This window comes from Limanda limanda, chromosome 8 (assembly GCF_963576545.1).
Source record: "Limanda limanda chromosome 8, fLimLim1.1, whole genome shotgun sequence".
Classification (NCBI taxonomy): domain Eukaryota; kingdom Metazoa; phylum Chordata; class Actinopteri; order Pleuronectiformes; family Pleuronectidae; genus Limanda; species Limanda limanda.
Window position 1 is genome coordinate 5,317,552 of NC_083643.1, and position 16,020 is coordinate 5,333,571.

Here is a 16,020-nt window from a genome sequence, read left to right on the forward strand (position 1 = left end):
TGAGAGAGCGGCTCCGCTCCCCCGAGCGGGAGGCTGATTGACAACTGGTGCTGGACAGAAGTCAAGAGGGTAATTGTCATCCGACTCTCTCTCTCTCTCTCTTTTTCCTCTTTCGCTCTCTTCATCCGTCTGTCTCGCCTACTCATCCTAGACACTCCTTCTTCTTCTTCCCCCCCCCACTTCAACCCACTTCCCAGCCCGCCACCAGCCCCTCCCCAACCAGCTTTCCTCCTATAGCTCCGGAGGGATCCTCTCATTGGCTGCCCTTCACGTCCCTCAGGAACGACTTTGTGACGCCACTGGCCGAGGGCTGATGCCAATCTCCATCCCCAGCCCACCCCCCGGGACCCCCACCAACTTCAATGGCCTGTGTCAAACACACACACACACACACTCACACACACATACACACACACACACACACACGCAAACACTTCCAGCCAGGGGACGGGGACAGAAGCTGATTAACCAAATACTTTTATCAGCAGTAAAACCGCTCTCTCTGCCTGCGTGCATTCTGAACAAAACAGCCTTAAAACACACACACACACACACACACACACACTCACACACACACACAGACGCACAACCCGAGCACTGGCCAGAAACACCAGGCTAGTCTGGGGTTTGGGACAGCGCGAGTGTGTGTGTGCATCCATGCTTTTGTTTGTGCGAGTGTGTGTGGAGGGACAGAGGTAGCAGAGGGCTTAGATGGATGGCAGAGAGAGAGAGAACAACAACCACAACAAGCCTGGCGGACTCGCTCCATCGCCCTCTCTATCTCTCGCCCTCTGCTGTCCCTCTCTTCCTCTCGTTCCCTCACATCGGCTTCCCGTTGTTCTCCCTCTCCTCTGATCTGCAATGTTTCTACTATCTGATTCTGTTCTGAGGGTCGGCAGGCTGGTTGGACCGGGGCCGTTCTGTGTGGAGTCTGCATGTTCCTCCCGGTGCTTCCTGACTCCCAGCATCCTCCCACAGTCCAAACACATGGAGCAGCAGGTTAAACGCAGACTCTCAACGTGAGTGTTAATAAATCTTTGTCTTTATACGTCGGCCCTGTGATAGATTGGCAAACCTTCCCAGCTTCTCACCCAATGTTGGCTGTGATCGGCTGCAGCCAAGTTCCTCAATCCCAACAATCCTCGTCTTTTCACCCAGTCTGCCCTTCTCTTTGGTTACCCCTGCCAATGAGGTTGTGTTTTATCACCCGTGTCTGCATGTTGATTTATTTTTTCTGCAAGATTATGCAAACACTACTGACCTGATGTCCACCTGACCTGATGGAGGGATGGAGCCTGGGCCCGGGGAAGTTGTCGGACATTTAGTTTCACTTTCTAGACAAACTTAGCGAGAGGTTTTGCACACTGAGTGCCCGTCTACCAGTGGTGGGAAGTAGCAAAGTAGAAATACTTTGTTACTGTACTTAAGTAGATTTTTCACATATCTGTACTTTACTTGAGTATTTATTTTCCTGAGTACTTTTTGCTTTTACTCGCTACATTTGAACACAAATGTCTGTACTTTCTACTTCTTATATTCTCAAAACTGGCTCGTTACTTGAGCAGCGGAGGTTTTAAATTATATGCATATTGTTGTTATAATTTTTCAGTCAGTTGAAATAAATCCTGAAGAGCAAAATTTTGGGTTTTGTGTCTGTATAGGCCAACTATAAAAAGCACTTAGCTTTTTTAATTTTGGTACTTGTACTTGTGATACTTAAGTACATTTCAACACCAGATACTTTTGATACTTAAGTACATTTAATATGAGCTACTTTAAGACTTTCACTCTAGTCATTTCCTGACGGGTGACTTTTACCGGAGTCACTTTCAGGTAACATATCTGTACTTTTACTCAAGTATGGCTTTCAAATACTTTATACACCACTGCCGTCTACTTACCTCCAACAAGGAGGTTATGTTTCCATCAGCGTTTGTTTGTCTGCTTGTGCGATTGTTGGCAAAATCACGCAAAAAACTACTAAACTATAAGATGTGATATGAGTCAATGGATGAACTCATTTCATTTTGGAGTAGATCCGTATCAAGAGGCGGATTCCAGGGAAACCTTTTTTGAAATTGTCACCCATTTCCCATGCAGAGAATAATTCAAGGATCTAGATGAAGAGAATCTGTCATATTTAGAGGACTGATATTATTACTGTTTAGTCATTGGAGGTGTAATCTCCTCTGAATGCTACACAACCTCAGCACATCCCTGAACATAACATAAAAAGGTTCACTTGTTTTATCTTTTTTTAAAAACAGTTGTTGTCCCTGTTCGGGGGGTGAGTCCTCTCCACAAACACAAACACACAAACTGTAATGTGCACAAGGTACAGCAAAAACAATTTCACCTCTCTCAACACCTACAGAGCAAGAACTCATTTTCGCACATAGACACACACACAGACACACACACACACACACACACAGGGGCGAGCGTGGAGTTGATGTTCGGGGCCAGACAACACAGCTTGAGATTAAAGAGCCGCTCTGATCTGACATTTGTTTTTATGTCTGTCAGAGAGAGTGTGGCGGGAAGAGGAATCGATAGCAGGGGAGACAGGGAGAGGGAAGAGGAAGAGTAACGGGAATAAAAACAAGTAAAAGGAGGGAGGGAGGGGGAGGTTAGAGAAGGAGAGGAAGGTGAGAGAGTGCTGAGGATGAAAGAAGCTGCGAGGAAGGACGAGAGGTGAAGGAGGGCAGAGAGGAGGAGGAGGAGGAGGACGGAGAGAGAGAGGAAGAGGAGGAGAGGGAACGCATTCCTCAGGAGAACCTGGACTCTGGGGAAGGAGACAGAAATAACTGAACTAGAAGTAACCCCCCCCCTCCATCTCACACACACACACACACACACACACACACACTCACTCACTCACACACACACACACACACACACACACACACACACAGACACACACCAGTGACAAGATTGAGCTTCTGTGTGACGACTGACTCAAATGTTGTCAATGACACAAATGATGAAATATAGCAGTTATAGATCATGCATATTCTCTCTTTTACATATACACATATACACATATACACACACACACACGCATTAGCGTACATGAACAACAAAAGCAGTAGAGGCTGGAGGGTGGGGGGGAGGAGGAGGGGAGGAAGAGGGGAGGGGAGGAGGAGGGATGCATAATTGCCTTCTCTTGTTGTACAGGCTCGGGAGTGCTTTTTGACTGAAGACACCAATTTCACGCTAAGGCATTATTTAGCTTGATACAAACTTGATTAGGCTTTACAGGAAGAGAGGGAGGGAGAGAGAGAGACGAAGAAAAGGAGAGAGAGACGGAGAGAGAGACGGAGAGGAAGAGGGAAATAAACAGCTTTGTGTCGCCCCGTATCGCTGGCGGACAGATTAACTCGCTCGTCACTTCGCTTCGGGGAGTAACAAGAAAAATACACACAGAGCGTGTGTGTGCTGGGAGGCTGTGTGTGTGTGTGTGTGTGTGTGTGTGTGTGTGTGTGTGTGTTTGTATGTGTGTGTTTGTGTGTGTGTGTTTGAGGAGATTTATAATCGAGCATCGCAAACGACCGACAAAAGGCACTTTCCGGTTTGTTGTCTTGACACTTTATCAAAATTGTGGTTAAAATCTTGATTAGTTTTTGCTTTTGTACAATTCTGTTTTCGAAACGGCAAAATTCGAACGGTTCCCCGACTGCTTCCTGATGAAATGTTCAATAAGTTAATGTTGCCTGGCAACAGATACAATCCACGCCAGTCAGCAGAGTTTTGGCTAATATTGCTTAGCAACAGATTTTCATCCCAAGGAGGAAAAATCAATGAACTCGTGCTTGAGATGTGGGACTGACTCGGTGATCATATATTAGTTCAGAATTATCAATATCTAGAATCTCTACTGACAACAGGAGAGTCTATATCATCTTTACTGGTACTCATTCAAAGTGTCGTTAAAGATTAAAGCAGGTAATGTGTATTTTAAAAGACACAGACAGTGTCACGTGATTTAGAGTCAAACTGCTGCATCAGAATAATGTCAATTAATAAGGAACTTATTTGAGGAGAGGGGAGGAGGAAGAGGAGGATAGAAGAGGAGAGGAGAAAACTGGTTGTGCAACTCCCCAGACTTCTTATCAACTCTAAAGCAGACAGTACTTCTGCATTTTTAAAATTGGCTCACACTGACCAACACTCTCTCTCTCACACACACCTTCTCACCAATCCGTGCAATCTCTTATTCTCTTTCCGCTCGTCTATACTTCCCCTCCAACACCGTCTCCCTTCTTCACTCCGTCTTCATACGGACATAAAGCTTTTATTAGGGACGAGACATTCCAGAGGAGACAGCGGCTCGTCCTCGGTTCAGCTCAGTTCAATTAGAGGCTTTTCTGAAATGTGTTCTTCCAACCAAACAGCAGGTTTGTCCTAAACTCACTCATCCTGGGAAGGACGGCACCACGTGAATATATTTAACTCATAAAATAAAGCAAAACACTTTGCCTCAACAACATCCACCAGGAAACACTGTGGATGGCTCAATTTATTCCCGTTTATTTTTTATTTTTCCTTCTGAATCACCTGGTGAACATCGTGACACGCTGAGCAGAGAGACAGAAACACTCTAATTATATTTTTAAGTAACAAAAAAACAGATTCAAATTCAATTTTCTTTCTCGTTTCCTTTCTTCCCTCTTCGGTATGCAGTCCCTCGATCGCCCGCCTGCTCCCTCACTCGCTTTCCCCCTGCCTGCTCTTGCTCCATTGTGTGTCTCACAGCGGGTCGGCCTTGCCTTTTGACTGGGAGGTGAATGGAAAGGAGTTGGAAAAACCAACTGAAGACTCCAGCGATAAAAAGAACCATTGGTAAGACTGTGGTGGGGGTGCACTACAAAGACCCGGCAGAGTGTCCAATATAAAGAGGAACAGAACACAAGCAGCTTGTTCTGTTGAAGACTCCACGCTCGCAGGACAATGCACATTAGTCTGGGTCCGTGGTGTGTGTGCATGTGTGTGTCTCTGTGTGTGTGTGTGTGTGTGCAAATCAGAACGTGTGCATGCAAGCACAACAGGCAAAAGGCAAGCTGGAAAAAGAAATGAATGAATGAATAAATGAATAAATCAACACAAAAGTGAGAAACTGTTCTGGGACCTGGACGGTTTGTGAAACACAACGTTTACGAGAAACAACACAACCGATGAGCAACATTTGTATAATGACAAGATGAAGAAGGAGCGCTCCTTTCAAAACTAAGATATATTCATGCGTTTAATCCTAATTAAGCAAATTAAATAGAGCCACTATCTGACAAGTATATAGAACTATATATAGAGAACATGAATAGAGGCATGACCTTTGACCTGGTTGAACTTTCAGGTCGTGCGAGGTCAGAATCAGTCGGAATAAACCTCGTTCATTTCTTCATGCAGAGATTTTCAATTTCCTAAAGTCAACAGCCGTGTGTGCGAGTGTGTGTGTGTGTGTGCGTGCGAGTGTGTGTGTGCGTCAGAGTGGGAAGGGAGGGAAGGCGGCCCGATAAATATATTATGCATCAGCCAGGTGTGCAGAGGGGCACAGCTAATTGCCCCCACCACTAATGTTTAATGTACAGAATAGGACGGAGCAGGGAGGAGGGGTTGGGGGGGTTATTAGAGGGAGGGGGTAGGGAGCACAAGTAGAGGGAGAGGAAGGTGAGAAAGGAGAGAAAAAGCAGGATGCTGCAGGAGAGGAAGAGGAGGAAGGAGGAAGACGCAAAGTGCAATTATGACCTAAACAGTGAGGTTGTATAGTTCCCCTCTAATAATTCTACATAATTTATCATAACTGTGAATATCTACGGGCGATGTGAACGTGTCAGGGTCACGTCAGTGGAATCCAGCCTCAACACCCGGTGTGGTGCGAAGCAAAATGGCTTTTTAAAACATATAAATATTTAAATAATAATAAATTAAACCATAATCACTTCATAATAATAATAACAAATAAATTATGCAACTAATTTATTCCACGTCTTGTTGTTTTGAATTCCACTGCTCATCACACAATATGAGGTTTTGCGGCAGTATCATTCATTCAAAGACGTCTTTGTGCAGTTTTAGCAACTTGTGATGATACATTTGGACCATAAAAAAAAATTAGTGATCTTCATTATTAAATTAGTTGGATATTCAATAAGCTCGAAGAGACGCCACAGGACAGAGAGGAGGACTTAATGAAACGCTCTGATCGAGACAGACACACACACACACACAGCGGGACAATAATCCATGTTGACCGAAGGAACACGTGTAATCTCTATAAGGGTACGGGAGTGTGTGTGTGTGTGTGTGTGTGTGTGTGTGTGTGTGTGTGTGTGTGTGTGTGTGTGTGTGTGTGTGTGTGTGTGTGTGTGTGTGTGTGTGTGTGTGTGTGTGTGTGTGTGTGTGTGTGTGTGTGTGTGTGTGTGTGTGTGTGTGTGTGTGTGTGTGTAGTCATACCAGCATCATCTTCCTCTTCTTAAATGCAGAGGTTATGTCCATGCACAGAGCTCAACTACACCAGACGCCTGTGTGTGTGTGTGTGTGTGTGTGTGTGTGTGTGTGTGTGTGTGTGTGTGTGTGTGTGTGTGTGTGTGTGTCTCCAGAGGGGCCGGGTGTGTGTTAAGGTCCAGTGAGTTCGCAGCTGATAAACAAGGCGAGCTAAGCCGCTACAATGGCAGAGTCCTGGCCCATGATGCCCCTGTTCTCACACACACTCTCACACACATGCACAAGCAGGACAGGCTGATAAGGAGTTGTCGCTGGCACACACACACCTCACTGAGGGACTTCACCCTTTCTGGGCACCCACACACACACACACAAACACACACTCACACGACAATAAAACCCACAACCAAGCCGACCAGACGATTTGACCTTTTCCTGTTATTTCAGACCAAAACCAGTTTCCTCACCGCTGAAGGACGGCGTCTCAATCTGGATTCATCAAGTCAACACCACGAGCTGCAGCTTGTTGTCGTCCCACAGTGTTTCATTAACTTCACAGAGGCTGTCGGGGATCAAAAAGATTTCTGCTGGCTGCCAGGTGCCCGAGTGACGGAGTGCGCTGAAGAACCAGAGTTTCACTGGGATGCAAACGGTGCAGCTGTCGGCTCGATGGGCGAGTTCACAGCTGTAGGCGCTGGTGGCGTTTCACGGGACGACATCATTCATTCTTACACCTGATACGCATCCTACTCCGAGTAAACAACATTACTACAACAACCCGGATATCTAATAAGCCCGAAACAACAAGTAAAACACAACTCAGCAGATATAGATTGAATCCACATCTCTCTGACGCAGTGGGAACGTTAATCCATTTTTCAACAGGATTACACAGAACAAGTTTCCACCAATCTTATGCAGTAATATATATTGTTTTTTGATATTTTTTGGGCCGTGGCAGAGGCCGTCGCTTCTACATTTCTGGTCAAATCGTGAACATGAGAATGTTTTTCTCGTGAAAGACCTGAAATACATTTCCAGGAACTCTCCTCCTGTCAATGGGCCCTTTGCTCACACAGCAGACATGTGACCTGCCAGAGCTGGAGAAGCCCAGGTGCTACTAATACTAATACTGTCTGACTTTGTGTCCCAGAATAAACCGGCACATAACACAGACGTTTTCACACCTGAGAGTCTGGACCACGCTCCAAACCCAGAGGCCTGTGTTTTTATCACATTCTTTATTAACTTCATCTGGTTTCACATTCTGAGGACTCCAGACTTTTCTATGACATAAATACGTCCTGTCAACATCATGGGCCGTATATGGGACATTGAAGAATGGAGAAACTTAATAAACTTGTTCCTAAGCACCTTTCACACCAGCTATTTCAGTTTGACTAAACTAGAAAAAGTACAGTCCAGTATGTGCAGGTGTAAAAACGCCCTAAAAGGAATCCAGTGGTAATTAATCACGTTATTTTAACCAGTGCATTTCTTCAGGTCTTCAGTGGCAGAGGCCTGGTTCCACTCGCCTCTGTAAAGCTTCAATTGTGCAGTAATTTGCTTCTAATTGAGAGCAGATCAACATGACTCCAGTTAAACTCGATGCATGGTACTGCCGGGCTCCACCAATCACCAATTACATTAGCTTGTTTTGTCCTGTTTAGAAGAAGAAAGAAGAAATAAAAACAAACACACACACAACCACCAAAAACTCAAATCCACCCCCTGCTGTGAAGTCAATGGAATTTCTAACAAAGCTTTTAGAAAGCCATTTACTGGTTCAGCAAGCCTTAATGCAAAGCCGATACCAGCTTTTATGAAGGAGTCACTCAATGCAGCTGTGCGGAGGCTGATTGTGTCGTTGCTCACGCGAGTTGTAGCGGAGCGGAGGAAACAAGGTAAGCCGTCACCTTTTGGTTATTTAACGGAAAAGCCGAGGAGCCGTTGGCCTGAAAGCGCCCGAGCACCGGGATGTACCTGAGAGAGAGAGAGAGAGCACATGATGTCGTCCTTCGAGTAATCCAAGCCACATGTGCAGTGTCTCAGAGTTTTATAGGAGCCAGTCGCCCCATGAAAGTCTCTGTGCTCTGCCAAAGGGCGACATTAAAACTGATCTAATTGTAAAGCCAGATGGTGAGAGAGAGAGAGAGAGAGAAGGAGAGAGAGAGTGAGATGGAGGCTGAGAGAGAAAGAAAAACAGACGGAAGAGTGAGACCGGAGGAAGAGAAACGGGAGATTAACTGTCCTGTACTATGCACACACCAAACTAAATTCTCATTCTGCTGCTGTCAGGTATTAGGATTCCACGGCTCTAATATAAACAACAGTGACAGGTGCACACAGGACCAGCGATTGGTGGATTCTTTCTCTGCCTTTCCAGGAAAAGCATAAATAGATTCAGGAAACCATAAAAACCAGCTTGTAACCTGACGGCATTTCCCAGCACAATTAATTTTTACCCACATTCGGGCGGGTTGGCAGTTGTTAATTTCAAGTCTTGAGCAGTTAATTGACAATAACTTTAACTCCAGGCGATGAATAATTACTATCCCAGAGTCTCTTATTAGATTTAAATCACATACTTACATGAAATATCGTGTCGACCGATTCAATGTCAGAAAGGAAGATGGCGCGGCTGAGATGAATCCGCAGCTAGTTGGATAAATCAAGTTCATTTGTTTTTTCCTCCATAAAAGTAAATTGAATATTTCTGGGTTTTAAAACTGTTTGTCAAACAAACATAAGATGGAAAACTGAGCTTTGATTTTCCAGACTCCGGATGTTTTATAGATCAAACGATGAATCAATAGGAAGATTAACTGGTAATGAAAATAGTCTCGTTGTAGCTCGTGTGGAAAATATACAAATTTCTGTCCCAAAGGGTTTTCAACAAAAACAAACTTAATAAAAACTAAAAGTAAAATTGAGACAGTAACGCTAAGTTTTTATAGTTTATATGGGAACATTGTTTTTCTTAAATAATGCAAATTGTTCTTTTTGTTCTTCGTCATTTACGATGTTCTTTGAGAAAAGATGAGTCTCATAAATCTTCAACTTCTACAAAACTAACAATACAATTATTATATTATCCAAAAACAAATAAAATACAGTGTAAAAATGAACTAAATACTTGTTTCACTCACAAAATATATCATCATATGGATACGAGCCTTACACAGACCTATCAGTTTATATTTGCTGATATGAAATCATTATTATTTTACAGAAAAAACTATGCAAAAAAAAATATTCACATAGAAAAACATGTTTATTCCCTCAAAGGCTGTTTTATTTATATCACTTATAATAATGATTTATGGTTAAACTGTAAAATATCAAGCCTCAATTACAACTCTTAGTCATAAAGGATGGATTATGGCATTTTAAGAATCACTGATAAAGTTTCTATATCAACAGTATCTCTATTGGACATATTGTAATCCTTAATATCAACACATGAGCCTTTCTCTGCACCTGTGATTGTTACTGGTTTGTCTACGACTGTAAAATCAAATAAACCAGTTGCTATAAGCTGGAGGTCACTGGTGGAGCTGGTGGAGGCGAGAGACAAACGTGAAGGGAGAGAGAGACCCGGACAGGGCGAGCGAGCGAGGCAGAAAGGAGGAGATTGAGTGGAAGTGATGTCATTAGCCCAGAAGAGCCGGACTCAACACAGGGCGACAGTAAACTCTCCCCCCTTTTCTTCGGTCAAAGGACTCACTTGGCTCCACTAACCATAAACAACGCTCTAAACAAACCAAATAAAATGCTAAAAACTAAGTGCTCCCTCTCTTCCCCCCCCCCCCAGCTCCAGTCTCACCCTCTCTCCCCTCCTCTCCCCTCCCCTCCCGTCTTCTTGTCATATGTGCTCAACTCCCGTTTAATGTCCTGCAAATGAAGCGGATTTATTAATGTGTAATTAAGTAATAATCATCGCTACATAATGCATGAAAGACTCGAGGGGCTGAGAGCTGAGAGGGAGAGAGAGAGAGGGAGAGGGAGAGAGAGAGGGAGAGAGAGAGAGAGAGATAGGCAGGCGCAGGGTTCTGCTGCCTCGCTAAAGACACACATTAAAAACGGATTAATCCACTGAAATAATAGTTTGATAAGAGAGGAGCCGCTCTCGCTCGGCTCTTCCTCCTGCTCACCACCTCCCCCCTCCTCCCCCCCACCAGCTCGTTCCACGGCCCATCCTCGTGTTCAATTAGCAAACCGCAATTAGTTAAGTCCCTCCACTGTTAACGAGGCCTGATCACTGCAGAGGCTCGACTGGTTAAGTAATTCCATCAAAAGGAACTTGGAGGATCAGTTAAATGAATCAAAACGCGTCTGTTTGTTTTAGTTTTTGAGTTCCTGAGGCTGAACCGTTTCATTACGTGATGGGTATATTTGATTACGGATAATTACGCCAAGAAGGTTTCTGCTGGTGTCCCTTTTAGGACAGATTACACAAAAACTACTGAAGCGATTTTCCACAAAACCAGAAAGGATGACACAAGGGACCAGAGAGAATCCATTCAATGTTGGGTTGGATCCTCACAGATTGGTGGATCCAGGAATTTCCACAGAACTTGTTGGCGGATCCGGACAAACAGGAAAGATCCTCAATTTATTTTTTCACTTTCTTTAACACTGCCAGATGCAACCCATTGAGTGTATTCTACTCATTTTAATAAATAATTTCTCTTCCGAATCTTCACCACAATCATAAAAGGTACAGAACGAAACCTGCGTCTTTCATAGAACGTACAGTAAAAGTTGGAAGATTTTTACTTCTTATAATATATATAGGTCCACAAAACCTGAAAGGACAAGACAAGAGCCCAGAAAGAATGTTGGGTTGGATCCTGAAGAATTGGTGGATCCAGGAATTCCCACAGAACTTGTTGGCGGATCCGGACAAACAGGAGAGATACTCAATTTCTTTTGTCACTTTCTTTAACACTGGGAGATGCAACCCACTGAGTGTATACTACTCATTTTAATAAATCATTTCTCTTCCAAATCTTAACCACAATCATAAAGGTACAGAACGAAACCTGCGTCTTTCATAGAACGTACAGTAAAAGTTCGAAGATTTTTACTTCTTAGAATATATAGGTTCACAAAACCTGAAAGGACAAGAGCCCAGAAAGAATGTTGGGTTGGATCCTGACAGATCGGTGGATCCAGGAATTTCCACAAAACTTGTTGGCGGATCCGGACAAACAGGAGAGATACTTTCTTTTGTCACTTTCTTTAACACTGTAAGATGCAACCTACTGAATGTATTCTACTCATTTTAATAAATCATTTCTCTTCCAAATCTTAACCACAATCATAAAGGTACAGAACGAAACCTGCGTCTTTCATAGAACGTACAGTAAAAGTTAGAAGATTTTTACTTCTTATAATATATATAGGTCCACAAAACCTGAAAGGATGAGACAAGAGCCCAGAAAGAATGTTGGGTTGGATCCTCACAAATTGGTGGATCCAGGAATTTCCACAGAACTTGTTGGCTGATCCGAACAAACAGGAGATAAACTCAATTTCTTTTGTCACTTTCCTTAACACTGCAAGATGCAAACTATTGAGTGTATTCTACTCATTTTAATAAATCATTTCTCTTCCGAATCTTATCCACAATCATAAAGGTACAGAACGAAACCTGTGTCTTTTATAGAACGTACAGTAAAAGGAAGAAGATTTTTACTTCTTATAAATAATAAAACACCCTTCTGTCAATAAACGTGATGCTTAGCAAATAAAAGAAAGTCCGACAACACAACTTTTCCACTTAAATCCATATTGTCTGTACCCATCACTGGTAGTTTAACAGTTTCCTGGTTCGAACCTGTGCAGTGATTCTGTCGAGCACATCTAACAGTGAGTAATCTCCTGTTCAGATTCAGGAATAACAGCCGGTTCTTTTCAGGCCCGGCCAGAGTGTGAGTCAGAGTGGATCTATAGAGGAAGAAGATGGATGAGCTGGGACTTTGTGCGTGTTTGTTTTTGTTTTGGCTCCGCCTGGCTGGCCGACGAGTCCGAGCGCCGAGCCAGCGCCGTCAGAGCTGGGTGAGCAGGTGAGAGACGGAAGAACATGAAAACACAGATGATCCCCCGGCGATGCTCACCTCCTCCTGCCCCCCTCCCCCACCACCTCTGCCCACTCACCTGCTATGTGCCCCTGCTCCACCCACCCACCCACCCACCCCCACTCTCTGTCTCCTCCATCTCTTCTACAAACCTCTCTCATCTTCCCCCCAATGCCGTGTCTTGCCAAGCTGTCAAAGGGGGCAAGGTGTGGAGGGCAGATAGCAACACGCGTGTACACACACAGACGCATGAGTACACATACACAAAACACAGGGTGCTTATGCAAGCTGGACCACAAGGGCCGTGTTACCTTTGCTGCACACACACACACACTCACACACAGACACACACTCACACACACACAGAGAAGTGGACGTCTGCCTCAGCTTTGCTCCGCTCGGCTTCGCTCGGCTGCCTGACTGAAGCTAAGCTCTCGTTATCCAGGAGGCTGAGGTCTCGCACACAAAGACACACACATGCGTGTCCATGATGAATGCAAACACAAATTCGGAGGATGCAGATCTTGCGAGTGTGAGCACGTACGCACACAGACAGACACACACTGACAGAGCAGCTGATGTGTTCACTGACAAACTGCAGCGAGCAGCAGCATCACTACAGCAGGAGGCAACAACATCCAACATTCAGACTCATCATTCAAATCAAATTTTCATTTCCAACAAATAGACTCATATTCAATCAGGTGATTTGCAAAAAATACACAATCTACCGAGGCTGCTTCAGTAATTTATCGATCATTTGCAGGTTACAGGTTTTAAAGTATGACGATTATCTTGCTTTTCTCCATTTCAGGAAATTATAATTCTATTGTCCTGTATTTTATACTGCTGGTCAAATCATTTTAAGACAATACTTAAGACTCTGATATCATTTGATAACCAACAAGGCCTTTTCTAGAGAGGTGATTTATATTATTTATATTATTTGTCATTATTTAATATATTAACATGACCTCCAAACATTCTGGCCACAGAATTTAACTCACATTCTTATGAGAGAAGGTGAGAAATGAAAATGTCTGGAAAAAAGTTCAGATATACTAAGAAAACTGTCTCAGACAATAAAATATATTTACAGATATTTTTTTTTACAGATTAGCAATTTTCCAGTGTTGTATTAAATCTATAATATCTAAAAATAAAACACATGTGTGCAACTTTTAATCACTACTTTAATGCCACTTCTTTAAATCTAGAAAAATATGAGAAACCGTGGTGGTGACAGACTGTGACCGCAAGTAAAACTTACATTCTCGTCTTTAACACTTAATGAATTCAGATTTATTAAACTTCCCCTACAATTCAAACCTTACAAGATTAATTTCCTTCAAATATGTCTCTGTTGGCAACAGTGGAGGAATGTATTCACTTCAAATGTTATTGTGGATTTAAAGACAGGCTGCATCCACTCCAAAACTGAGAGCAGCTTTACAGCAGATTCCTGAGGAGGCTGTGGAATCTGTTGGCTCCCGGATCCCATCGGTATCAATATCACTCAGCTCCTCTACTGTACATGCAGTCATACATCAGTCTGTGTGGACTGCGATGGAAAACAACTGGGTTCTCTGCACATACACCAACAGTAAGTGCAATAATACACATGGTCAATGCTTCGTGTGTGTGTGTGGCGTGTGAGCAGCCGCCTCCTATTGATTTATGAAATGAAATCCCACCTGCGACGAAACAGGCTTAACTTCCTATAACCTGTAGGAGAAGCTTAAGTCCTGCAATCAAGGTCACGCTGCTAATTAAACTAACCCACCCGGCCTGAGTCCTCTCACTTCTCCTCCAGATACACTCACAGAACAGGGGAAAAGCCTATATGATGGAAGGGGGGGGTGGAGGAGGAGGAGGAGGAGGGGGGTGCATGGCAACCACATGGTCAGCTCGTCCCGTTGCCCATCTGGGTCCCATAAAGGAAACATGGAGGCCAAGGCCACCGCATGCACCCTCATGCATGATGCCCACTCACCCATGCACAGCAATGAATACCATCTTTTTTTACTCAAATGTGGAAAAAAACAGAAATCCCATAAACAATTTGCACTTTCATGCATTTTTAAGCAAAAGGTGGAATCTGTCCGTTCCAGCTCCTGCATGTGAACACAATCTGATTTAGTTATTTTTAAATTGAGGAAGGTCAATTTGTTTTTTCATATGAAACCTGGAATAATAAGTATTGAGATATTCAATCAGGTGTGTTTGCATGAGTGAAAAACCTTCTCTCTCATCTGATTCATGCTCTGGCTCCACAGATTAAAGTAGATCTCAGATATTGGGGCTTTTTTTTAAGTTATATTCATGTATAAAAATGTTTTTGGACTGAGAGGACATGAGGCTGGATGAGGTCAAACAGTCACATTAACCAAGCAGCTGAGTGCAGGTTAGGACATGGAGACACAAAAAGGGAAATAATCCAGATTAAACAAGTGAATTACAAGTTTCTCCAGAAGAAGAAAACAAATCACAACTGCAGAAACAATCACAATCCAACACAACAATCCAGCTTCACTTCAACTGGGACCAACTCCAAACAACCAGTGGAGGAACCAAACTAAAGCCTGACAGGGATTCACCTTGATAGTAAAACAACTACACACACACACACAAGGGAATGAAATGAGTGAATCCTGGTTGTGTGTTTGTGTTTGTGTGTTTGTGTGTAATTCGGAGTCACACGCGGTGCAGAGGAACCGGTTCTTACCTTTGACGGATCTCGGCTTGGCCTGTTTCCGTCTCGACATCTCGGATCCTGGTCTTCGTGCTTCTGGGTTTGATTCGCTCGGTGTTCTCAGGGAAGCATGCAGGCGGACACAGCCGGGTTGTCTTCTTCTTCACCTCCTTCTACTCCTCCTCCTCCTCCTCCTCTTCCTCCTCTTCCACCACTTCTCTGCTGCTGCTGCTCCGTCGCCTGTTGCAATGCGGCAGCTCCGGTGCGGTCGGTCCGGCGTCCTCCTCCCGCAGAGCCCGTTGGACAACCGGGGGGACACTTCCCGTTCACGTCCCCTTCTTCTTCTCCTCCTTCTTCTCCTCCTTTCTCTTCTCCCTCGCTTCTCTCACACCTGAGCAGCGACCCCGGTGCTAGAAGTGGCCGACCCGCGGTGCCACCGGTGCCACGGCCGCGCGTAACGGTGCCGGGGACGCGCGTAACGGTGCCGGGGACGCGGATCTGGAGGATGTGAGTTTTCTGGAGGATTTTTGCTTTTAAAAACGTCCCACCACCCCCCCACTGTCACGCTCCTCTTCTCCTCCTTCTTCTCCTCCTTCTTCTTCTTCTTCTTCTCCTTTTTGAGTTGTGTGTGGTGGTTGTTGGTTCGCTTCCCTCCCCGGAGAAGCGGCACCGACCCGGGGCTTCCTGCGCTCCGGTCCCGCGGATCTACACTGGCTGGTGGATGTGGTCTGGTGGCATGGACATTCCGCTCTTCCCCTTGCTCTCCAAACCCCCTCCGAGACGAACCCCAGCTCCCAACCC

The 16,020-nt window shown here is 44.4% G+C and overlaps 1 protein-coding gene across 1 annotated transcript in view; it reads right to left on the minus strand.

Moving 5' to 3' along the window:
- The window catches only part of znf423 (zinc finger protein 423), a 155,223-nt gene extending 139,879 nt beyond the window's left edge, over window positions 1-15,344 (minus strand). The window contains 1 exon segment of the mRNA XM_061077371.1: window positions 15,253-15,344. Coding sequence (XP_060933354.1) covers window positions 15,253-15,292 — 40 coding nt within the window. The 5' untranslated portion in view covers window positions 15,293-15,344.
- Window positions 15,345-16,020: the final 676 nt, after the last annotated feature.